Consider the following 25028-nt stretch of genomic DNA (forward strand, 5'->3'; position numbering starts at 1 on the left):
ACAGTAAAAACAGTATTATGAAATATGATTACAATTTTAAATAAGTGTTTTCTGTTTGAATATATTTTAAAATGTAATTTATTCCTGTGATGCAAAGCTGGATTTTCAGTAGCATTACTCCAGTCTTCAGTGTCACATGATCTTTCAGAAATCATTATAATATGATGGTCTGATGCTCAAGAAACACATTTTTATTATTATCAATGTTGAAAACATTTGTGTGGCTAAATATTTTTGTAGAAACTCTACTTGAGAAATATTTGATTAGAAAGTTAAAAGAACAGTGATTATTTGAAATAGAAATATTTTGTAGCAATATAATTGTCTGTAATGTCTTTTGATCCATTTAATAGGTCCTTGCAGAATAAAAGTATTCATTTCTTAATAAAATCTTACTGACCCCAAACTTTTGTGCAAGGTGGGCAATGTTGTGCCTGGCAGGCTGTAAAGCCAATATATATCATAACACACAATTTAATTTAAACATTGCTGCAATCAAATTAATATTTATTTTACTTAATAATTAATTTTAAAAAAATAAGTAACTGATTAAATACAAATGTAATAATTCATTGGGGAAAAAAGAGACTTGCTTCTGTCCTGTAATACTTTTTATCTAAAAAATCCAATTGAATTGAAATAACACTGAAATTTCACACTGCACCTGTTTTCGGACAAGTTTATTAGAGGTATTATAACCCATCACAATTTAAGTTTGACTTCACTTTCCCAGATGTCCAACTGCGGGATGTGATGGTTCAGGTCACATCACTGGCAACTACGCGTCTCACAGAAGGTATGGCCCGATGAACAAGCTCTCCATATCATACATATCAATACATACACGGGAGGACAGAGAAGTTTAGTGACAGTTGTATATTAGACACACACGTGTATGCCACACTTCATTTATTACCCGTCCCCATTATTGAATAATTCTTTAGATAGGAAACTGACCCCAGATCTTGTGCAGTTTTCTTAATGCACTCAATGGCAGCATCTCTGTTTATCTAAAAGCTTGCTGAGGTCACTGTTTCCTAACCAGGCGCGAGGCATCAAGCAGTAAATCACGTCTTCCATGTTAATTAGTGCAAAAAGACATTTTGTAGGCCATGTGCTTCATATTTGTCACGTTGTGCACTCAGTGGCCCCGCCCACATTGAATTCTCACTGGTCCTACTTTACAAAGCTGTTGAGAGATTCAGGTAAATTGGGCCACTTTTCGCCATCTCAATGACGAAAAATGTTCCAGTTTACCTAAAATCACCTCACATTAGATATCAAATATTTTCAGATTGGCTATGATTTTGTCGCATTTTTGTAGCATTTCACTTTCAGTGAGATAAATGGCTGGAAACTCATTGCATTGCGCCTGGTAAGGATACGGTGTATGCTTGCATTTTTGTTAATATTTTGAGTTTGGTTTCTTCTACATTGCTTTGGGTCAGTAGTGCTGGATCCTTGTTGTTCTGAGTTTCTGGCTCCTCTGATCATGAGGTGCATACTCTCTATTTTCAGTTTGTCTGGGTGTCCACGGGCCAAGAAAGGTGGAATAAAAACAACTCCCATCAAGGACGACAAGGAGGACTCCGAGCTCTTAAAGTTCGTACTGCATAGAAAGCCAAAGGCTTTTCCCCATTTCTTTTATGCTACTGTACGGTAAAAAAGGACACTTTTTAGGCGGGAATATTGTAAGGGAATTATTGGATAATAGGTTTGTCCAACCACACAGTCATTTAACAACAGTGTAAAGCAGTTTAGAATAGCCTTCTTCATTCAGACAGATGTGATTTAATCAAGCATTTCCAGCTAGAACCACTTGTGATCCCAAAATTCTGTGTTCTACTTTGTTAAATATCACCTTGGCAACCTTCCAAATAACTTGCTCTACATGAGCTTATGAGCCCCGCATGGCCAACTAGTGCAAGTACTGTTCAGATTTCTTTGGGGAAAAAGGCCTTGTGTGTTTTATTCAATTGTGCAACTTCTAAAAGCAAGGAGACAAAGACACCCAGTTATACTGCTGAGGAAATAAAATCTGTGAACAATATATTACAGCACAGATGGCTCACGGGGTATTAAAATATTGGTCTATGTTTTTCTTAGTAAGTCAGTGCAGTGTGTGGGTTTTTGTCTTCTCGTTTTTTTGCGACTGCCAAGCGTAGGAGCTTTTTATCCTCATAATTCCACTCCAGTCAATGAGCAGCCGGCATATGGCGGCACTCAAGCTCCCCGATGTGTAAAAAAACTCTTTTTTTTAGTTTATTTCAATGTTGTAATATTCACAGTCTCTGTTGGGCAAAGTATGTAGCTAAATATTGCCCTCTTTACAAAACTGAATAGAGACTCGAGTGAGACAGAGAGTAAACAGATGGGAACTGAAGTCAATAGCAAGGTGATATTTCTGATGGGATAAATGCTCTTACGAGTTCTAACCAAACTCATCTGTTTTATCCCCATTATGTTTTTCCTTCTCTCACAGATGCCCAGTGCCAGGTTGTGACAGCCTGGGTCACATCAGCGGGAAGTATGCCACTCACCGCAGTGCGTATGGATGCCCGCTGGCGGCCAGGCGGCAGAAGGAGGGTTTGTTGAATGGGTCTCCATTCTCCTGGAAGGCTTTTAAGACAGAAGGCCCCACCTGTCCCACGCCGGGATGTGACGGATCGGGACACGCCAACGGCAGCTTCCTCACCCACCGCAGGTAATTAAGGAGAAAATATGGGTTTGGCTGCTACGTTAAATTTGTGTCAACCAGTGGCGTGATTTTGGGTGGGAAACCTGTCATTATCTTTGCAATTCAAACTAAAGGTGCCGCCACATTAAAACAACTTTGTCATAGACAAAGTTGGCAATTGTGCAGCAATGCACGCTAAACGGTTTACTCAGAGATCACTTTGATTAAACCAGGATTAGGCCGTAGTTCAATTAGGACATTTAAGTAGCTTTTATAAACGTCTTATTAAAAAAACATTACTGGTGTGCATCTTGAGACAAAACAATGGATCTGACATATTTTAAAATATGTCAGTGCAAGTTGCTTTTATAGTTAAAAGAGCTCAAACATGCATTTTAGTCTGGGACTAGGCTTAAACCTTGTCTTCGAAACTGGGGGATTGAGTTTTTGTGTTCAAAGTTAAACAAACTTGAACATTTTCACCTCCCTGAATTCAAAATTCCTGATTGCTTGTACAAAGCTAAATATGGCCACACCTTAAAGGGACAGTTCACCCAAAAATTTCAATTCTGTCATCATTCAGTCCCTCCAGTTTTCCGCGATTCTGCGATCGCTGAATACAACGCAAAATCAACAAAATGTCGCATTTTTTTGCGATCCTGCAAAATTCCAATTTAACCGCAAAATAATCACAAAAATGAAAAAAATACCTCACAAAACATTAAATTATAATCACCCAATTGAAATATCTCTAGTTAAAGTTTCAATGCATTTTTACGTGGGTACAGATGTTGCGCATGCGTGATGTCTGTGAGCGGTCTGTCAGAAACATGGCGAAAGAAAATGCGTCTCTCCTGCCCTCTCACATAAGCGCCCAGGTTTTCATTGGGCAGTACGGCAAACTTATTAACGCGTTTAACATGATTGAATGACATAACAAAAAGTATGATATGCTCGATGGTACTAAAAAGAATTATTAAAAGCGCAGTATATCGTGAAAGAGAACTAATTTCAGCCAGTCGAGTGACAGTCTGTCTCTGACTGCAAGTGTGTGTGTGTGTGTGACTGACTGACTGACTGCGTGTCACCGCCTGTCAGCCTAGTTAGAATATTGAATTCTCTTTAAAGCGCTTGAACAAATACACATAGCTACAATTACTTCAAAATATTAATCTTGGCAAGTATTTACGTAAAACAATCAGTAATAACTGATTGGGACGTTTGTCATTACTGTAGTAGGTCTTAAAGTGACAGTAACCTAATTTACTTGCTGTTGTCAGTGTTGTTAATGTTAATCAAGCAACAACAATAGCCTACAGCACAATTAAAAAAAAAGAATTTGATTAGACCAAATAAACAAGCTTTATGCATTTTGTTTGTGATTTGTGTCATGTATGACTATTGTGCATCTGACATAATACTATTATGGTAAATGTGATGTCCTAGTTATAAAATATAAAAATCGCAAATTTTTTCACAAATTTCTGGAAATTACCACCACAAAATCAGTCATTTTGATCGCAAAAATCACACAAAAAAATCGTGAAATCCTGGAGGGACTGATCATTTTGATCATTTCGTCCGTCCATTGAAAGCCCAGGTAACAAAAAAATGAAAATGTCATAAAAAGATTGTTAAAAGAATCAATATGAATCAAGCAGTTTAATCCAAGTCTTGCGAAGAGACACAATCATATTCTATGATGAACAGATTAAATTTAAGCTGTGATTAAACAATGATCAACACATGCGTATGCACATCACATATGGCAAATATATATGCAGAGAACCAATGAGGTGTGTTTTAGCGCTCGACACACACAAGTCAAGTCACCTTTATTTATATAGCACTTTATACAATACAGATTGTTTCAAAGCAGCTTCACAGTGATAAGAAAACTATGCATTTCGGCTGTTGTTCAGCTGAAGTCAGTTCAGTGTTGATTCAGTTCAGCTGTAAAGATCATCAATTATTCATTTAATGTAAAAAGAAATGAAAAGACAAAAAAAATGTTTACCAAATCTATGCGCTCTATGTGTTTATATGTGAATAAAAACCTAAATGAAATATGTTCATCATAGAAAGCAATTGTATCTCTTCACAAGATTTGGATTAAACTACTCATTAAACTATTCCTTTAATAGCACAGACATGGCACACTCTACATTTAGGTTTAAGGGTATTGGCCAAGTCTGAGTCATTATAGGATTGCTCATGAAGCAATTGTTTTGTGATGACTGATGATGAATCGATTGTGTTTGGCCCCAGTCTCTCAGGCTGTCCCAGAGCCTCCCTCAACAAGAAGAAAGCCAAGTTCCCTGGAGAAGAGTATCTCAGCACTAAGTTCAGAGCAAGTGACGGTGAGACATCCCACATTTTCTCCTACATTTTACCTCCATCATCTCTTCTGATGTCATATTTTGTGGACACTCAAGATGACAAAAGTGTTCTTTCTCTTTACAGTCTTAGACAACGATGAAGACATCAAGCAGCTTAATAAAGAAATCAATGAGCTCAATGAATCCAACAATGAGATGGAGGCAGATATGGTCAACCTTCAAACACAGGTTAGCCATAAAACTCTTAACAATTTAAAAGAACATAGATCGTACACTAAAGATCACATATTATGTTGTGATATAATTTATAACATGGTATTACTATAGTAAAACCATGGTATTCTTTAGAAATATTATTCCCATGCCTTTTAATAAATTCTTTTGGAGCAGTAATTTTCAGTGTGCGGACTTCACACTTCTTTATTTGTTTATATCACTTAGTTGTCCTGCACCTGAGCCCAATTTCGGTGTTTGGGATGTGAACACCATTTTTGTATTTTTTATTCTTTAGAAATATACCTTGGATTATCATGTAAATAGCATTGCTTATGAATATGCTAGTCATTCGACTTCATGATTTAAATACAGTACCATTCAAAAGTTTGGGGTCAGTATGAAAAAAAGAAGAAAAAAAAGATTTGATCCTCATCAAGGATGCATTAATTTGAACAAAAGAGACAAACGATTTCTATTTCAAAGGAAATGCTGTTCTTTTGAACATTCTATTCATCAAAGAATCCTGAAAAAATGTTTCAGTTTCATATTTTTTCAACATTGATAATAATAATAAGTGTGACACTGAAGACTGGAGTAATGATGCTGAAAATTCAGCTTTACCAACACAGAAATAAATTACATATTTAAATAGAAAACAGTTATTTTAAATTCTAATAACAACTCATAATATTACTGTTTTTTTTACCGTGTTTTTGATCAAATAAATGCAGCCTTGGTGAGCATTGGAGATTTCTCTCAAAAACATTTTTTTTAAAATCTTGAAAAGTAATGTATAAACGCTCCAACTGGTGTAACCAAAATAATCCAACTAGCTGACTAGCAATCAATTGTATGTTTACAATGTGAAAAAGTTGCGACAAACATGCATTGCTAAAAGGAAATGTCACTTATGGGATGGGAAGTTGTTCTCATCAGTTTTTGTGGTGCTTTAGATCACATCTATGGAGAAGAACCTGAAGAACATCGAGCAGGAGAATAAGGTGATTGAAGAACAGAACGAGGCGCTGTTCATGGAACTGTCTGGACTCAGTCAAGCTCTTATACGCAGTCTGGCCAACATCCGCCTGCCTCACATGGTGAGTTACACACACTCCTACAGCAGCTCCCAGAACTTTCCTCTCCTACATGATTTAGATTTAGCCATTTTAAAATTGCCACTCACAATTTCCGATTTACATTGCAGCAGGAGCCAATCACAGAGCAGAATTTTGAGAGCTACGTGAGCACCCTAACTGACATGTACACCAATAAGGACTGCTACCAGAACCCAGAGAACAAGGCCCTTCTAGAGACCATCAACAAGGCGGTGAAAGGCATCAAGGTCTGACTAGGCCAAAAGACAAGGATGAGGAACAGAAGCGTGGAAGAGAAATAGAAACGTAGAGCCATGGAAAGAGCGTACAAATGACACACAAAAAAAAGGGCATTCAGGTTTTTTTGAACAACAATCTACACCTCCATCCCAGGGAGCATTCTGTGAGTTCAAAAAGAGGTATATAATATATATTACTATAAGGACCAAAATCCACAAAAGCTGCTGGATTGGAAGGCGAAGATGGAACCAAATTCTTTATTTACAAAGAAAAGGAGACACAAACCTAGTTTTCTTTAGTTTTTGCTTTTACATTCAAACGGTGAGAGGTTTTGGAAGAAGAAGAGGAGGGGAGTAGAACCTCCAGAAGATGTGCTGCCCAGGCTTTAGGTGAAAGAGAGTCTTTTTTCCTCATTTGTGAGGATGCTGCTCTGCTCCTACGAAACAACAAATGCGACACTCCAAATACAAGTGATCCCTACGTGAGCCCCGGCAGAACAGACATATGCAGTATTTGCTCATCTTTCCTTCTTTTCCCGAAGAAAACGAAAGTGGTTTCGGGTCATGGGAAATGAGAGGATGTTGCGCTAACATACAAAGTGAGCGAAATGCGTGTGCAACCTTATCAGTGCCATGCGGTTGACTCTGTAAATCCCACCTGTTGAAACACTACTTTCTTTATCTCAGCATCCATTTTATTGTTTATTGGGTTGTTTTGTTTTAGAGCTACACACAGGCACATTGGCTTGCTCTCCTTTATTTGTAGTACTTACACTGTAGGAATATTTACCCAGCGTAGTCATATCTATTACATATGAACAATGAGTTGCACTTCATTTCAGTCAATTCAACATCAGACAAGATGTTGGATCGTCACTGATCTATAAATTATACGAAATTTGTCCAGACTCTACTGTAATTTATTTATATTTTGTTATAATTTAATTTTAACTGTACTATTTATTTGAATTCACCTATTTAAATATTCACAGCCCTTCTGTTTATAAAAGGTCATGAAAATGTGACAAGGAACTTGCCACATCAATATTTGGGAAGAGGGAGAAGAAAACAAAAAATGTACCACTAATTTTTATAACTTCGTTTCATTTGATGATAGAGTTTTATCCATAGAGTAGATTTTTTAAGTGCAAATATTTTTAACCAACGATGTTTTGATAATTTTGTATTTTCGTTTTCTCTTTCTCTCTACCTGTATATCTCTATCTCTTGCTGTCTCTATTTGCATTTTATTTTTTATTTCGAATTTCTAACACAGCTGAAGGAGAAGTATAATCTCTATTTATTATTTATTTAATATTTATGATGAAATTATGAACTGTGATACGGTTGTAATGTATATTTATTTTGTAACGTCTTCGTGTGTTTGTGAAGTCTTAGTAGTCTTGAAGAACCTTTGGCGATATAAAAATAAAGACAAAAAACATGTTTTGGACTACAGAATAAAACATGATGATTATCGAGGGTTTTCCTTATACCAGCATTACTTCCTATAGGAATGTAAAGAGAGAAAGAAAAGCAATTCCAGTACTGTGGAACCTACAGCTTTGACTCTTTCCCCGTCCGTCTCAACAGGAAGGAGACGTTCTTCTGGATCTTCTTGTGCTTGTTTTTTTATTTTATTTTATTTTTTATACCTCCTCAAGCTCTCAGTAGTGGCCAAAAACTGTTTCCCCTGAACGATCCTAATGAATTGCAAATGGATTATTTTTGCTTTCTTGCTAAACTTATCTTTATTGGACCATGGGAAGCGGGCGGGCGGGCGTTTTTGTGGCGAGGGCACAGAAGACGAATACCAACCATCCTGACAGAAACTCTTGAACCACAATGTCCTTACTCGACTAGTATCAAACAAGCATACACCCGTGTAGCCTTATACTAGATTTTTATTTCTTCGATGCACAAAGTGCCACTGACCTGTGCTTTCATTACCAACTCCGCCCATTCAGCGCCCACACTACCCTCGGGTCATGTGACCGTGGCCTAAGTGGGGATTGTTACAGATGCCTTTATTCCTTTGCCGTGATGGCCATACACAATATATTCATTCTGTATTTAAAAGAAAAAAGACAAAAAAAACTATATATAGTATATAAACATACATATATTTTTACAGTGTAATTGTTAACTCTTTTGTTTCTCTTATAATAGCTAAACAGAAACAATATCTTTCCAAAAGCTGTGAGTACTACTATCCATAGAAGACTAAATAATATATATATATATAAAAAAAGACAGACCCAGTTTACTGTGGTTGCAGGATACGATGTGTTTTTTTTTTTTTGTAATATGTAAACGTACATTTGTAAAGCGAAGAATACGAGGATGTCTGTAGAGTTTCCTATTTTCTGGTCCAAACTCACTGGGCCTCTGTATGTGTGTCAGCCGCATTAATGGGGCAATGGTTAACGGATTAGTCTTAGGCTTTTAATCGTTTAGACGCATTGTAGTGTGCTGAAAGTTCTCCTCGGTGGATCTGTCTTTAGTATTGTATGGTGTTGTGCAGTTCTGGTGGGACACGCCACACTAGATACGTGTGTAAAATGCCAATCATCGCAATGACAACTGTATGACTCATAATAGCGAGTCGTGAAATGAACATTGTGCCTCTATTCAGCTGGTCGTTTTGTTAGATAGTACACATGCGCTCATGTCGTTCATTTGCTATTATGGCAGCAATATTGTGATGGACAGAACATGTGTGCACTTTTCAAAAATCTTGAATGCCAACTAATGACCTTTCAACTAAAAGGATTTTCTTTGTGCGCTTGGGTGTGTTAGCGGATTCTTTTTTTATTTTATAGTTTTTTTTTTTAAAAAAGGTACAAATGGCTAACGACAGAATTGAGATAAAATATCGCAAATGTCTTTTGACTTGTTTGTTGTTGTTTAATGTGAATCTGTATCTTGTCTGAAATGTCACATGCCCTTTGACCGAAGTTTTTCAGTTTTTGCCTAGTCACCAATACGAAAGAAGGCCCTTGTCCATCCGAATTCGGCTGTACGATATCAGATCTGTTAGCCCTCAGCAACAAGCCCTTTGTTAAAATGAAAAAAGAGAAAGATGCGAAATGTGCTGGTATGAGCGTTTGCTTGGAGATTGTCATTGGCGTGCCCTCGCACACGGAGAAAGCGAGGGAGACGCTAGTTGCATAAATCTTTGTCCATTTCCACAGAATGTCAGATCCTCTGCCGGCCTCATTCGCCTCGTTCTCTGTAACCTTTCCGCAGGAAAGATGTGTGCGTTGCATTTCAATACCGCAGCATTTCCTTTGCTTTTAGAGGAATCTGAAGATCTTGTCTATCAGTAGCGGCAGAATTTTCATTAGAGTTCCTCCTCCTATTAAACTGCGTAGAGGGAATACTCACTACAGATGTCATATCCTCTTATTACGATGGGAGAAACATTTCTATCTGCTTAATACTACTGACGTGTGATAGCCTAAAGCATGCGTGAATTATTCTTCCTCGGTGCATGCTTCTTAAACGCCTGCTGTCGGTGATGATGAGCAGCTATGAGGTTGAGTGAGTTGAATCTGCCTAATAATGTAGCATGTTCTCTGGAGCAGTGTAGCATCTGCAAATGCAAGTTAGCATATGTAACCCCTCCCCGTGGAACCAAATAAGGGTTTGTATTTGTAGGGTAACGGATTGATTTAGCACCTTGTACTTGAGAGTTCGACCTTTCCGAGACTTGTGCCAATTCTTGGTCAATTAAGAAGGGTTCCTATGTAATTTCATGAGAAACGATAACAGCTAAAAAGTCAGAAGGCTTAAAACGGCACTGTTTGTCCCATTAAGCTGAAATAACCAAAACGGCCCTCATTCTGTAGGTACTGTAGCTTACAGCTCTGTGGTTTTCTCATGTGTGCCTTTTCTCGCTTCTGTTCGCTGCAGAAAAGGGTGTGTTTACATTTAAGGACTGGGTTCAAATCCCACTCAGGACGCCAACTTTTTCTCCTTTTTTTTGGGGGGTGGGGGGAGGTAATAGGAATTCAGCAAAGTGGTGAACACAAAGAACAGATCATATTGAAATTGATATTCAGCTTATTGTTCGACATGAAATAAATTACAATATGTATTATTCTTCCCAAAACTGTGATTCTGATTCAGGTATGAAACTGTGTGGTGGTTCATTTCATCGAGTCTGAAATAATCATGGGACGTATCACAGATGAAGCATTTATGCACGGGCATTATTCTGACAACAATGGGATTCTGTACATTTGTAATAAAGGACAGTGTTGTTGTATTAAAGAATATTTCCAAGTAAACTACAACAAAAAAAACGTGTATTTTAACCCACGGCCAAGGCTTGTCCTCTTTCATTCTTTTTATAGAGATCAGCTATTTTTACTGGTGATTTTGTAGCCACAAAATGATTCTTCTTTAGAAAATGACAAAAAAAAAATGGTACTTCCAAAAATAGTAATAATAATAAGCACTTCCACAGTGATAGACTACGTGTTTTAGTCACTTTTGTAGCAGTGGTAGTATCCTTGCTGAGGTTTTATTTCAGTAGAGCAGGACAAGCTATGGCTGTGCGTGATTTGAGGTAACTTGGGAAATGAAGTGTGTAGTTGGTTTTGGATTGTGACAGTGTTTGTGTATCCTTGTACCTGTGCTCATTGATATCAGTGTTAAAAGAGAACAGTAATGTCTGTTTTGTGGAGGTATCGTTCATTTCAGTGTTATATATGGAAAAAAACATAAATAAAGTGTCAATAATGTGATCTCTCTGAGTATACACTTCCTACATGATGTGCTTGTTTTTTGCTTCTTAAAGACAAAAGTTTTGATACACAGGTTTTTCTCTAGCCACTGCATGATTACATCTGTTAATTCATCGATTTGATGACTAAAATGTGCAACAAATAAGGCTATGCAAACTTTTGACTTTTGTATTTTATTCCAAATATTTCTTCGTTAGCATCATGATAGTGCTACAGCTGTGATGAGAGATGTTTTACAGGCTTATAAATAAGTATTTTTATAGACTTAAAGCTGACCGACTGACAACACAACAGACAGGCGGAAGTGTGCTACCATTTGCAAATCCAAGCTTTCCACATTCTGACCTCTGCTGGAGACATGGGATACTTTTAGTAACTACGCTGAAAACTACAATATCTCAGCAATGCATAATGAGAATTCGAAACCCTCCGTCTGTACCGTAATACGACACTCGTTTTAGAAGTGGGATGAAATGATTTCTAATTATAGTCTCTGACAGATTAATGAAGGAAAGTGCTTTTAGGTGAAAATAATTTGCCACATCAGACGTTGCATCTACAGGTGCTTATAGAAATTGTGCTTTGAGTGCTAGCTAGGCTACTGACAATATTTTCTCAAATTATGGAGGATTTTGAACGCACGTTGTTCGTGCACGATGCACTTGAATTATCTTTTTGGTGAATGAATCGTTCTCGTAGCACACAGTGAACGCATTTCTTTTACTATTGTGTCCTACCTTCATGTAAAGGAGCATTTCACTGGTCGATGTCTGTTTTGCAGTCTGAACAGGATTCGGAGCGGTGAACGAGTCACGTCAACGTGACGAAATGACATACAACAAACGACAATCAACAGAAAAAAAAAGAATGCTACAGTGTATAGCCTATACTCTATCATGGTGAAAACGCTTATGATAGGCAGCTGCTACTCATAACATTTGTCAATTATATATACCAGAACAATTTTTGGTTCGTTCTGGGAAGGTTAGTTTTTGATTTACAAAAAGGAATTATTGATCAAACGTGACAGTAAAAACATTTCTAATGCTACGAAAGATTTCTATTTTAAATAGATCTTCTTTTACTGTATTTCATCAAATAAATAAAGCTTTTGGTGAGCACACGAGATTTCTTTCATACTAAAAAACACCACTCTATAGTTCTTCTTTTTTTTTTTTTAACCAAGACAATATTGAATCTGAATGTTTAATCTTTTTGGGTGAAAATATTCGAGTCACTGCGATCTCCACGAATGCATTTGACGTCGTCGTGCGTGTGACGTCACCGCGTCAGGTGGTTTCTGTTTACATCGCATCAATTTTTTCGCAGTCAAGTTAGGCGTTATTGTGGCCGGATCCAAATACATGACATACGCGTTAATGTAATCGATGGACATTGTTGGTTTGCACGAGACAACCGCCGAGGTCCGTAATCACACGGTAAGATGTAGACTGCGCGTCGAGAATGACTGAGTGCCAGTTGTGGCCGCGGAGACTCTTTTGTTTATGTCGGTGTTTGTGCATAGCTTCTCCTCGTGCACAGACAGACTGCAGTTAACTGATGTTAAAAAGCATAATACAGACGTGACCTACATATGACGGTTAATGAATTATAACAGTAACGTAAGATTTTGCTCGAATCCGTGTACAAGTTTCTCGCTGCTTTGTGCTTTATAGATTTCCCAGCGTCGTGTAACAGCGCGAGCGCGATCTGTTTGTTACTGTTTCGCTTAATATGATGTTCGGTTCCGAGTGTCACATGGCGCACGGTTGTTCGTTATAAATAGTTGACGGCTGCCATCACGACCTCAATAGTTCATCTGTTAGATTAAATGGTGGACTTTCACATAATGTGCTGATTTTACAGCATCATCATTTAAATGTATTTGCCTAACGTTAATAGAAGAGACCACCCCACCATTTTCACATTCGTGATATTTCAGTCTGCGGTGCTTTTGTTACCTACGTTGACCTGTATTAATAAGTCTAGTGGTTGACATGTCCTACTATAATCTTGTTGAAATCTACTATCTACATTAAACAAAACAATGCTGATTATTTTATAATTATTAAGCATGCATACCTTTTGAGCTCATATTTCACCAGCATATTTTACTCCTTAGCCTAATGAAACAATAGCATGAACATGATTTTATTGCTGGAGAATGGAGTAATGATGCTGAAAATCCAGCTTTGACATCACAGGAATAAATTCTATTTTAAAACATATTAAAATAGAAAAGTTAATTTAAATTGTAATAATATTTCACAATATCACTGATTCTACTGTAGCCTATATTTAATCAAATGTTTGCAGCCTTTGTAAGCATAAGACTTCTATCACAAATACTACCCCAACCATGTGTGTGTAGCCCATGTGGTGTGTGTGTGTAATGATTTTACATACAACTGTGTAAATTTAATCAATGACTTTTAGACCATTGAAATTTTACAAAACTTAATAGAAATGATGACTACTTACATCACCAAAAATATAGGCTCCACTTTCATTTATGCATTCATATAAATTAGGACCTAAATCTGTATTTTAAAGACGTGATGTGTCAGCTACCCATGTGCTTTGTGTCTGCTTGCCAAAACGACAAACAAATAATACTCTCTGCTCTAAATGGAGCCGCTGCCAACAGTTCGAGCCGGGACACAACATTGTGCCACTTTTTACTTGGCATTGCCTGACCTCTAAAAATAGAGTGCAAGTCTGGAGAAGTAGTTGAAGGCGAGTGCAAGTCTTCTTGTCAAGTTTGTTGACATGTCAGCTTAGCTCAGATATCTGACATGCTGTGGCTCATTAAAGATTTAGCTGTCTTAATTATCATTCTTTGCTTTCTTCCAACCTGCTAGACAACAGTGTTGGAGATGTCATTTATGACTAAAACATGCTCTTAAAACCACTACAACAGTTTCATTATCATACATCATAATATGTGTATGTTGTTCGATGTTTGTTATTTGATATACCAATGTATAATATCTGTTTTTTTTATAAATATTATAAAGCTCATTTCGTAAATTGGCGTTCTGCCATTTTAGTTCAACTGTTTTAAAGGGATAGGCTATGTCACCCAAAAATTAAAATTGTTCCAAACCTGTATGAGTTTCTTTCTTCTGTTGAACACAAAAGAAGATATGCTGAAGAATGTTGGTAACCAGAGAGTTGACGGCACCCATTGACTTTCATTGTAGGAAAAAATATACTATGCGAGTCAATGGGTGCCTTCAACTCTCTGGTTACCAACATTCTTCAACATGTCAAATTCTTACAGGTTTGGAACAACTTAACTATCGTTAGATAATCCTTGATGACGTGAACGGGCCTTTATTCTAGTTTTAATCTCAAAGTTGAGCTGTTTTGCTTCTCTCTCCAGACAGTGATAGGCACACCTCAGGACTGTGTTTAGAAGCTCTTCTGCTTTCATCATGGGTGGAGCTGTGAGTGCGGGTGAGGACAACGACGAGCTGATTGACAACCTTAAAGAGGCCCACTACATCCGCTCAGATCTGGTCGAGAAGGCCTTCAGGGCCATTGACAGAGCGGACTATTACCTGGAGGACTATCGTGACAGTGCTTATAAAGACCTGGCCTGGAGGCATGGGAACCTCCATCTGTCTGCTCCATGTATCTACTCGGAGGTGATGGAGGCCTTGGACCTGCTGCCTGGCCTGTCTTTTCTCAACCTGGGCAGTGGGACGGGTTATCTCAGCACAATGGTGGGCCTTATACTGGGTGAGTAAAAAAGAAATACATTAATTTTTTAGCATCATTACTCCAGTCTTTGGTGTCACATGATTAATATGCTGATTTGCTGCACTCTAAAAAATGCTGGGTTGTTTCAACCCAAATTTGGGTCAAATATGGACAAACCCAAATGTTGGGTTAAAAATGCAATAAAAAAATTTACAGTTAAAAGTGAAAGTTGAAGTTGGGTTAAAATTTGAAATTACATTTTTAACCCAACATTTGGGTCTGTCCATATTTTACCCAAATTTGGGTTCAAACAACCCAGCATTGTTAGAGTGTGCAGGAAACATTTCTTATAATTATCAATGTTGAGAACAGTTGTGCAGCTTCATATTTTTGTGGAGACCGTGATACACTTTTTTCAGGATTCTTTGATGAATAGAATGGTCAAAATAACAGCATTTATTTAAAATATAAATATTTTGAAACATTATAGATGCCTTTACTGTCTGTTTTGATCAATTTTATGTGTCCTGCTGAATAAAAGTATTAATTTCTTTAAAAACAGAAGAACAAAAATCCTACTGATCCCACACTTTTGAACAGTAGTTATCTTGAATTACGTTTATATATATTTTTTCTTGTTTTAAGCCTAAACCTTCATTACTTTGTTAGATTTACGTAAAAATGAATAGTTCACCTAACATTTATATTTAATAAAATATAAAAATATATACCTGTCATTCTTGTCATCAGGTCCGTTCGGTGTGAATCACGGTGTGGAACTGCATGCGGATGTGGTTGAATATGCGTATCAGAAACTCGACTACTTTATCAAAACCAGCGACAGCTTTGACAAGTGAGTAATTTCCTGTGTAACAGCTTTGACTTGCTCTTTTAATTGTCAAATTCTCCATGAATTGGTTGTGCTCAACGACAGGTTCGAGTTCTGTGAGCCGACCTTTGTGGTGGGGAACTGTCTGGAGATCCCTCCGGAGAGTCGGCAGTATGACAGGGTGTACTGTGGTGCAGGAGTTCAGAAAGAGTACGAGAACTACATGAAGAACCTGCTAAAGGTTGGCGGGATCTTAGTGCTCCCCCTGGAGGAGAAGGTGAGTACATGTTTACTTATGTTGTTCTTGTTCCACAGCAGTTTTTACAGGCCCTTTGAAATGTCTAGAAATGCTTTGATGAGTGTAGTTTTCTTTCTTCTGTTGACACACTTCCTGTTGCAATAGAAGTAGGGGCAAGACATATACAATGGCTTTAGTCCAACTTTATAGACCTTATTCAGAGCAGCGCCGTGACAGCGAGGCTGTGAGAGATAGACTCACCGTGTTTTCAATGACATCCGCTTTAAAAAGCTAATAGATCACTTATAATTTTCCACAGCTCATGTTGTCTGGAGTTTATTTGGTCTACTGAAATTTCTTGGAAAGATATATATTTTTGCAGTGTTTTGTCAGCAGAACATTAAACATTAAATAACAGTATAACCCACCAGGGGCATCACTAGGCCCATTTTAGGAGGGCTTCAGCCCCCCTAAATTTCCACCCAGCCCCCCTAAAAATGTGCAATTAACTCCATAATATGTACAGTAATTCGTGATTGCCTCAGTTCCCTTTAAAACTCATGAAAACGGCAGTAGGCTTCGGCTCCTCCCTGTATTTTAGCAGGTTATTTAGCGTCAAAAGCTGAGGACAACTTGTGTGTGCATTTATTGATAGATTGTTATGACATTACATCTTTGTCATAAATGCAGTTCACATAATATGATGCAGGAGCAATAAACTACAAGATGGTTTCCAATCCACTGCAAAATCTGGGCTTATTTATTTATTTTAAATGTTCCTTTCATCTAAATGGCATGAGACTTTGTGACTTCTCCTACTCTTGCTATACTTCATGCTTCAGTACAATAAAATTGCTCAAATGTGTCAAATAGTTGTAATTTCATGTCATTTTTCTGTTAAAACTGTTTTTGTTTTCCACCAGGTGACAAACCTCCACTAACGCATTGCACATTTTCCATGTTATCTCCATGAATGAAAATGATAAATGTAGATCTTGCTTGTCTATATTCTCAATGAATATTAATTAATATTAGCTGGTTATTTAAAATTATTAGAAAATAGAAATTAAATCAATATTGGATTGACTTGACAGGTAGCGTAGAACCTATTGTATTGTCCATGCCTACCCTAATATAGCTACAAACAATATATTAAATTATATATATATTTTAATCATACCATAATGTTGAAATCCTAGAATCGCCCCTGTAACCCACTGAAGAGATGTGTGTCTGTCCCTCACAGCGTCGCTTTCATTCCCGTTAAAAATCAAAGATGACGCTGCTGTCAATAAGGTCTATTGGGAAATATTTGGATAAAACCATGTGTGTAAGATGAGCGTTTGATATAAGGGATGGAAGAAATGGATTCTCGGATGCATCGTGATTCTTTCTTCAAAGACTGATCAGTTTTTAACCTGAGATGCGTTATGACACTAGCCTGACTTCGTCATACTCATATTCTAGTCAGAATGTGAGTCTGATACTGCTCCATAGGGCTTTGATTATGAGGCGTGTCTTAACCGAACCAGGAAAAAAAAACTCTGCACTCAATTGGATAGACCTACAACCAATGAGAGCAACGCAGTAAGTCAACTACTTTGCATAGCACAGTTGTCAACTACAGAACTCAAATGCACGCACGCTGGAAGAAGTAAAATAACGAGTGTTGCTTATCTTTTACTTGGTCCTCCATGAGTGCGACCAAAGGAGAAACCACAACGAGCACAGGGTTTTCATTGCGTCCCATCTTAGTGACCATCGGAGCCAGCTGATAAATTAAACTTTTGCCGAATCCCGTAGGAAGGACGGCAAACACATCTTTCCGATCGACAAATGCCTTGATTGCAGTTCTCTGTTCGTCTATTAAAATGAATGCGCTGTCGATTTCTTTTACAACAGACACGATAGCGGAATCTATACATCTCAGTTCTCCAGCTGCAGTCATCTCTGAGGGAAACCAGTTCAACCCAAGCGCTCTTTGATAACGTGATGATTACGTCCCTGCAGATCATCTGTCCATCATCGTATAAAGCCCGCCCTGCAATTTGATTGGCCCGAACATTTTTTGACTGATCATAATTACTCCTCAATGGAGCGAGTCCAGACCGAACTTCCCGACCAAAAAATGTTGTGGGCGGGGTTCGGGCTGGCATCCAGGCTATTATGACACTATGCTGGATTCTAGAAAAAAAACATATTCAGTTTGCTTCCAATTCCACAAATAAAAAAAATAAAAACACTCGAACCTTCCAAAAAATAATCTTCCATGAAGTTCGAAAAGGTTGAAGCAAATTATGTTGTGAGAAACACGCGCTTTCTTTGCTTGAAATCGCGTTCTACGTTCAGTCTCGCTCGCTGGCATTTCAGTGTTCTACTTTCCAAATGCTCTACGAAGGCATCATTTACGCCGTTTGGAATGCAGTAAGTAGCCATATTCAATACACGATGAAACACACTTACCGACATACTTTCACAAATGCTGTGAAGAATGCTCGCGCATGCGGCTGTGCGCTGCTCCGTGTAAGCGGTTAAACCCACTTTAATCTCAAAATTAATGTAAACATAGTCAATTATGTCTTAAGGGATTAGACTGACAGGACAGGACATCTGATATGTCAGAATAAATCTGTGCATTCGTGTGAATGCAGCCTATTAGATCTGCTGTGCATGAAGAGAAAAATCACTCACGGATCTTGACTGGAAAATGTTCAGATAACGTTAGCCTACTATAAGCACTCTTTGTTTATTGCTTGTAATATGTTTCTTTGTTTCTCTTTATTTACTATTTGCTTGCATGTTTAGTTAATTGAAAATGATTAGCATACAATTATTTAAATTCATTTAAATTATTTGTAAAAAAAAAAAAAAAAAAACTTTCAAATTACATAAGTAATTAGATAAAGAATGTAAAAATAAATGTAAGATTTAAAGTCGGTAAACCAATTAATAAGAAAAAAATGTAGCTCAAGAATCGTTTTGGAATCGGATCGTGACTCCCAGAATTGGAATCGGATCGTCCCATTTTCCTGTGAGTAAATTTTACATATGTATATATTTTATCAAAACTGGCATATACATGACTTCAATGTTAAAAGACATAAAAAATCAACTTTAAAAAGCCACAAAACTCATACTTTAATTTCATGGGGTCCTAAAGAGGGAGGGCAAAGCTGAATAAAATTGCTAAAATGGCATTTTTTTACGTAAATATATTTGCATTTTACTCACACAAAATCGATGTACACACACATGTAGTTAGTATTCACATGGGATGATGTAATTAGTGTAGTAATTACTGACTTGAGGGCTTATTATCTAAGAAACTCTTTTGCAGTTGACCAAGATCACTCGCACAGGTCAGAGCTCCTGGGAGACCAAGAAAATCATCGCTGTGACCTTTGCCCCGCTCGTCCAGCCCAAACAGAATGTCAATGGCAGACCTAAGAGTGTTCCTTTACGTGAGTACACTGAGGAATCAGTCCAATACAAATAAACAAGGACACTAACCACAAATGATTCTTCACACCAAAACTATTTACACTAAGTTCAATGAGTATGTTTATCGTTCTCTGAAAGTATATCTAAATTAAAGCAAATCTCATTCTGATCCTTTATATTTATTATACGAAATGCAACCCATTCCTTTTACTACATAAACAGTTAACGCTGTAATTCTCAGCATTCTAAATAAGTAATCTTTATTAAGTTGCATAGGTCCTATACCTAAACCTATATTTTGTATCTTTATTATATTTGGTTTCTTAAAAAATTCTTCCCTGAATTAGGCTACTTCTGTTCAATATTTGTTATTATTTTAAGTATAAAGTGAGTGTAATGAGCTATAAGTTTACTGCAACTTATCCAACATCCTAAAGATACATAATTATAATTAGAAGATATTTCTAGTGTTAAAAAATATCGCATATTCATTTTCCAAGCAAAATTTATATTTTAGTCTGAATTATTGCACTCATATTTGGTGCGCATGCACGCAGCTGCGCTCGTTCAATGTTAAGTTTAGCAGCAAAATGGAAATATTTGCACGACTTTCTAATATTTACAGATGGAGAATATACCTGTGAAATGTAAGTTTTCAATGAGAAAAAAAAACCCGTCTCAAACGCGTAAAACTATAAAAATATACAAAAAGCACAAAATATACAGTTTGATGGTGGATCTATTTGATCCATAATCGACCTCTAGGGCTGCTTCAGAAACGCGTGCACACGCAATTATCTAGACTAGATAAACCTGGATCAAATTAGTGGGATTGCGTGAACTTCAATTACCTTTTATGAAACCGTTTTAGCACCGACTTATTTGTTAGGTTCATTCAAGTCTGGTGTTGGAGTTTAATCCCCGCTTTTCTTAGTATCTTTTATGGAACACCCCTCAGGGCTTAACTGGAAAATTGACTTTTATTTATCTCAAAATTGTTTTTGTTTTTTTCTTTTAATTCTTTTTACATCTGTAAAAAAGTTGTGAGAATGATGGCAGTAATACGAATTTTCATTAATGTATTTACAAAAATCTTGTTTTACAGATGAAAAACAAAAGATCCACTTTTGCTTGTATCTTCTTAATAAATAATTTTAATAAATGATTATGCATCAAAACACATGGGTTATTCAAACGTTTCGGCAATCAGGAAAAGAAAAATCTTGTTTTGCCAAACATTCTTGATGTGAAAGGGCCTTCAGTCTCATCTATTAGTAATTCATTATTTAATTATAAAATTGATGATTTACTATATATATATATATATATATATATATATATACACATACACTCACCTAAAGTATTATTAGGAACACCATACTAATACTGTGTTTGACCCCCTTTAGCCTTCAGAACTGCCTTAATTCTATGTGGCGCTGTAGAGGTGCTGAAAGCAATCTTTAGAAATGTTGGCCCATATTGATAGGATAGCATCTTGCAGTTGATGGAGATTTGTGGGATGCACATCCAGGGCACGAAGCTCCCGTTCCACCACATCCCAAAGATGCTCAATTGGGTTGAGATCTGGTGACTGTGGGGGCCATGTTAGTACAGTGAACTCATTGTCATGTTCAAGAAACCAATTTGAAATGATTCGAGCTTTGTGACATGGTGCATTATCCTGCTGGAAGTAGCCATCAGAGGATGGGTACATGGTGGCCATAAAGGGATGGACATGGTCAGAAACAATGCTCAGGTAGGCCGTGGCATTTAAACGATGCCCAATTGGCACTAAGGGGCCTAAAGTGTGCCAAGAAAACATCCCCCACACCATTACACCACCACCACCAGCCTGCACAGTGGTAACAAGGCATGATGGATCCATGTTCTCATTCTGTTTACGCCAAATTCTGACTCTACCATCTGAATGTCTCAACAGAAATCGAGACTCATCAGACCAGGCAACATTTTTCCAGTCTTCAACTGTCCAATCTTGGTGAGCTCTTGTAAATTGTAGCCTCTTTTTCCTATTTGTAGTGGAGATGAGTGGTACCCGGTGGGGTCTTCTGCTGTTGTAGCCCATCCGCCTCAAGGTTGTGCGTGTTGTGGCTTCACAAATGCTTTTCTGCATACCTCGGTTGTAACGAGTGGTTATTTCAGTCAAAGTTGCTCTTCTATCAGCTTGAATCAGTCGGCCCATTCTCCTCTGACCTCTAGCATCAAGAAGGCATTTTCGCCCACAGGACTGCCGCATACTGGATGCTTTTCCCTTTTCACACCATTCTTTGTAAACCCTAGAAATGGTTGTGCATGAAAATCCCAGTAACTGAGCAGATTGTGAAATACTCAGACCGGCCCATTGACCAGGACCACACCCCTAAATGCATTGAAGCAACTGCCATGTGATTGGTTGATTAGATAATTGCATTAATGAGAAATTGAACAGGTTTTCCTAATAATCCTTTAGGTGAGTGTGTGTATATATATATATATATATATATATATATATATATATATAGTAAATTTGATGATTTACTATATATACATATACACTGCCATTCAAAAGTTTTGGATCTGTAAGATTTTGTTTTAAACAAGTCTCTTCTTCTCACCAACGCTGCATTTGTTTGATTAAAAATACAGTAAAAACAGTAAATATTGTGAAAAATATTGTATTTTAAAATGTAATTTATTCGTGTGATCAAAGCTGAATTTTCAGCATCATTACTCCAGTCTTCAGTGTCACATGATCCTTCAGAAATCATTCTAATATGATGATTTGATGCTCAAGAAACATTTCTCATTATTATCAATGTTGAAAACAGTTGTGTGTAATGTTTTTTTTTAGGATTCTTTGATGAATAGAAAGTTCAAAAGAACAGCATTTATTTGAAATAGAATAGTTTGTATCGACAGCTTTGGTGAGCAGAAGAGACTTCTTTTAAAAACATAAATCTTAACGATCCAAAACTTTTGATATCATATAATCAATTACTAATAGATGAGACTGAAGACCTGTTCACATCAAGAATGTTTGGCAAAACAAGATATTTCTTCTGATTTTTATATATATATATAAGCCAAATACACTGCAATACACTGATATAAAAGTTAAATAAGAAAGTATTATTTGATAGGGGGAAAAAATAAAATTTTCTCTTCCTTCCAATGTTTTCCAAATTTCCAGCCATTTTTGAGGTGCGGACATTGCAGGACCTGTGCCGGATTGCTATCCGCCACACTCTCCGGCAGCCCATAGCTATGGGTGAAGGACGCACAAAGAGACGGGTGTCTTTCCCAGGGGCCCGAGCCATGCACCGCTACGGGCCCCGCTTCGAGAGGCGCCGCTTCTGTCGCCGCTTCTACCGCCAGTGCGTCAACTCCATGGTTCTCCACGACTCCATGATTCCCACAGCCATGGACGATTGCAACTACCCCGGAGGAGTTGAAGAGGAAGAAGAGGAAGTGGAGGAGGAAGAGGAAAGGGCTTGCCGCCGAATGAGAGAAGACCTACCCGAGGAGGACGAGGAGGAATCCTCCGGCACAGAAGAGGAGAAAAACAAAAGCGGCTGCGCTCGTGTGGAGCCGCCCGTTAATATTCTGAGGGAGAAGATCCTAAGACTCCCGTTACCTGAACCCCTGAAGATGTATCTGCTGTATTACAGGGAGAAATGAGACGTGCGGTGTAGCGCTAAGACGATTAGACGTGAAGAAAAGCCTTTCTCTTCTTCCTCCTCCTCTCAAACTGGATTAGCATGACAATTAAGTCCTCAATTAATGACATCACAATATCCATATCCCTGTGTGAAGAAAAGCTCCTTTATTTGGGATGTACAGAGATGGAACCGAAGGACTGAGCTCATTTCCTGAATAATCAATGTCGCCTGAGCTCACGCAGCTCTTTTGTTAATTCGGTATTCCCCTCGAGATGATCGAACACGTACGTGACCTACGACACATTGTCCCTGTGGGAATTGCTTGTTGCTGTGAGCTCTTTTAGAGTAGCATCACTTTGGGATGTGGTGTAGTTTGGCAAGGTGAATTGAATATTTTTCTATAGCTTTAAGGTGCGGTCACATTTACCGTTGCTTGGCCAGATCCAGTCATTTCAATTTCGGTCACGTGAATCCGCTGCGTTGACCAAAAGAAAGTGACTTCTGCTTCATATGATCGGGAATTTCGTGCGAGTAAGAGAGAGTTCTTCACGCAGATTTCGCTCGTGTTCAAGGTGGTCATGTGGATGACTAACTGAAGGCTGCTTGCTTTGAAAGTGGCTTCTGTGTGAGCTGTGCTTTAGGCATCTTTACTCTATTGACATTGGACTTTTTTTTTTGCCAGCGAAATTTCGCTAATGTGACCGCACCTTTACACAGGTTGGCCCTCCACTGTTGAACTCTTTTCCTTGCCTTTACTGTGTTCTCCAAAATATTGAATAACGCCTGCATGTGTACTGCCGTAGTGCACCAACATTTTGTCAGTACTGGAGTTTGTGGTTATGTGCGTTTGATTACCATCGCTGGTAGCATTACATTTGACCTTGACCCATGCGCGTAACAAATCGTTTCTGCACCCCGTTACCAAGAAATAATCATCCGTCAGAATGATACACACAGTGATTTACGTTTTCATTGGGTCATATCGCAAGCTTTACCATTATATTGTAAAGATTGTGTGAAAATGAAGAGAATTTTTTTTAGTGAAATTCTATTTATTGGTAATCACCAAATTTAGTTTTCATCAGGTAAATGAAGCACTTGGATATTTTTCAGCGCTCAGAATCTTTGGCCCTACTCAGGAATACTTTAGGAAAACATTTTATTTGATATATTTAACTCAAAGAACAAAAAGACCAAAATGTTAGGACCTTTCTATTTTTTGACCAAAAGTATTGAAAATGATCTTTTGCTTTTTGTATATCACAGTGGTGGTAAAACCATGGTTGGATCTGGCGATTCTATGATCCCAGTTCTGATTTCTACACAATTCATCAGCGCAGGAGCTTCTCTCTTTAGTTCTCATTGATGATTGTGTGCTTGTAGGAAACAGAAACTTCAATAAAGTTTGAGTTTGCACACTGGAATGATGACACATTTCTGTTCATTTTATCGGTGTATTGTACTTGCAATATGTAATTGAAATTTCGAAACTTTTGAGTGTTTTTATTAAGTGTAAATATAACATCATTTTGAACTCGCGTTTATTGTAGATGTTGTAGATTTTGAAGATTGAGAATCCAGATTTTGAACGTTTAGCTAAAAAGCTAATCACAAACCCTTTCACCTTCAGTGATCCTTATTCTTCAGCTCTAATAATACATGAAGGATGTAACATGCCACATTACTTGTATGCGCATATTAAACAATAAAAAAAAAATCAAGACTTGTTTTTGAATTTTCTCTCAAGGTTCATGTTTATTTGGGTAAGGGTAAAAATGACATTTAAAAGAAACATTTTTAAGTCATTATGTTTTTACTAAGTCTTGATTTTGTTTTTGGGGTC

At 37.5% G+C, this 25028-nt stretch overlaps 2 protein-coding genes across 3 annotated transcripts in view; both read left to right on the forward strand.

Annotated features, from left to right (window-relative positions):
* Positions 1-9392, forward strand: part of myt1b (myelin transcription factor 1b) — a 103829-nt gene extending 94437 nt beyond the window's left edge. For both annotated transcript variants that reach the window (XM_056242730.1, XM_056242731.1), the window contains exons 17-23: positions 734-796; positions 1519-1602; positions 2483-2704; positions 4946-5037; positions 5141-5244; positions 6186-6329; positions 6437-9392. In XM_056242730.1, the coding sequence (XP_056098705.1) occupies positions 734-796; positions 1519-1602; positions 2483-2704; positions 4946-5037; positions 5141-5244; positions 6186-6329; positions 6437-6580 (853 nt within the window). In that variant the 3' untranslated portion in view covers positions 6581-9392. The remainder of the gene's footprint in view (positions 1-733; positions 797-1518; positions 1603-2482; positions 2705-4945; positions 5038-5140; positions 5245-6185; positions 6330-6436) is intronic.
* A 3199-nt stretch (positions 9393-12591) lies between these two features.
* Positions 12592-23640, forward strand: LOC130077490 (protein-L-isoaspartate O-methyltransferase domain-containing protein 2). Its single transcript, XM_056242734.1, has 6 exons — positions 12592-12755; positions 14702-15060; positions 15772-15874; positions 15956-16127; positions 19426-19549; positions 22717-23640. Exons 2-6 carry the CDS (start codon positions 14754-14756, stop codon positions 23202-23204), a joined length of 1194 nt encoding a protein of 397 aa, XP_056098709.1. The 5' UTR covers positions 12592-12755; positions 14702-14753; the 3' UTR covers positions 23205-23640.
* The last annotated feature ends 1388 nt before the right edge of the window (positions 23641-25028 follow it).

This window comes from Rhinichthys klamathensis, unplaced genomic scaffold (assembly GCF_029890125.1).
Source record: "Rhinichthys klamathensis goyatoka isolate OS25496 unplaced genomic scaffold, OSU_Roscu_1.1 h1tg000748l_1, whole genome shotgun sequence".
In the NCBI taxonomy this organism is placed as follows: domain Eukaryota; kingdom Metazoa; phylum Chordata; class Actinopteri; order Cypriniformes; family Leuciscidae; genus Rhinichthys; species Rhinichthys klamathensis.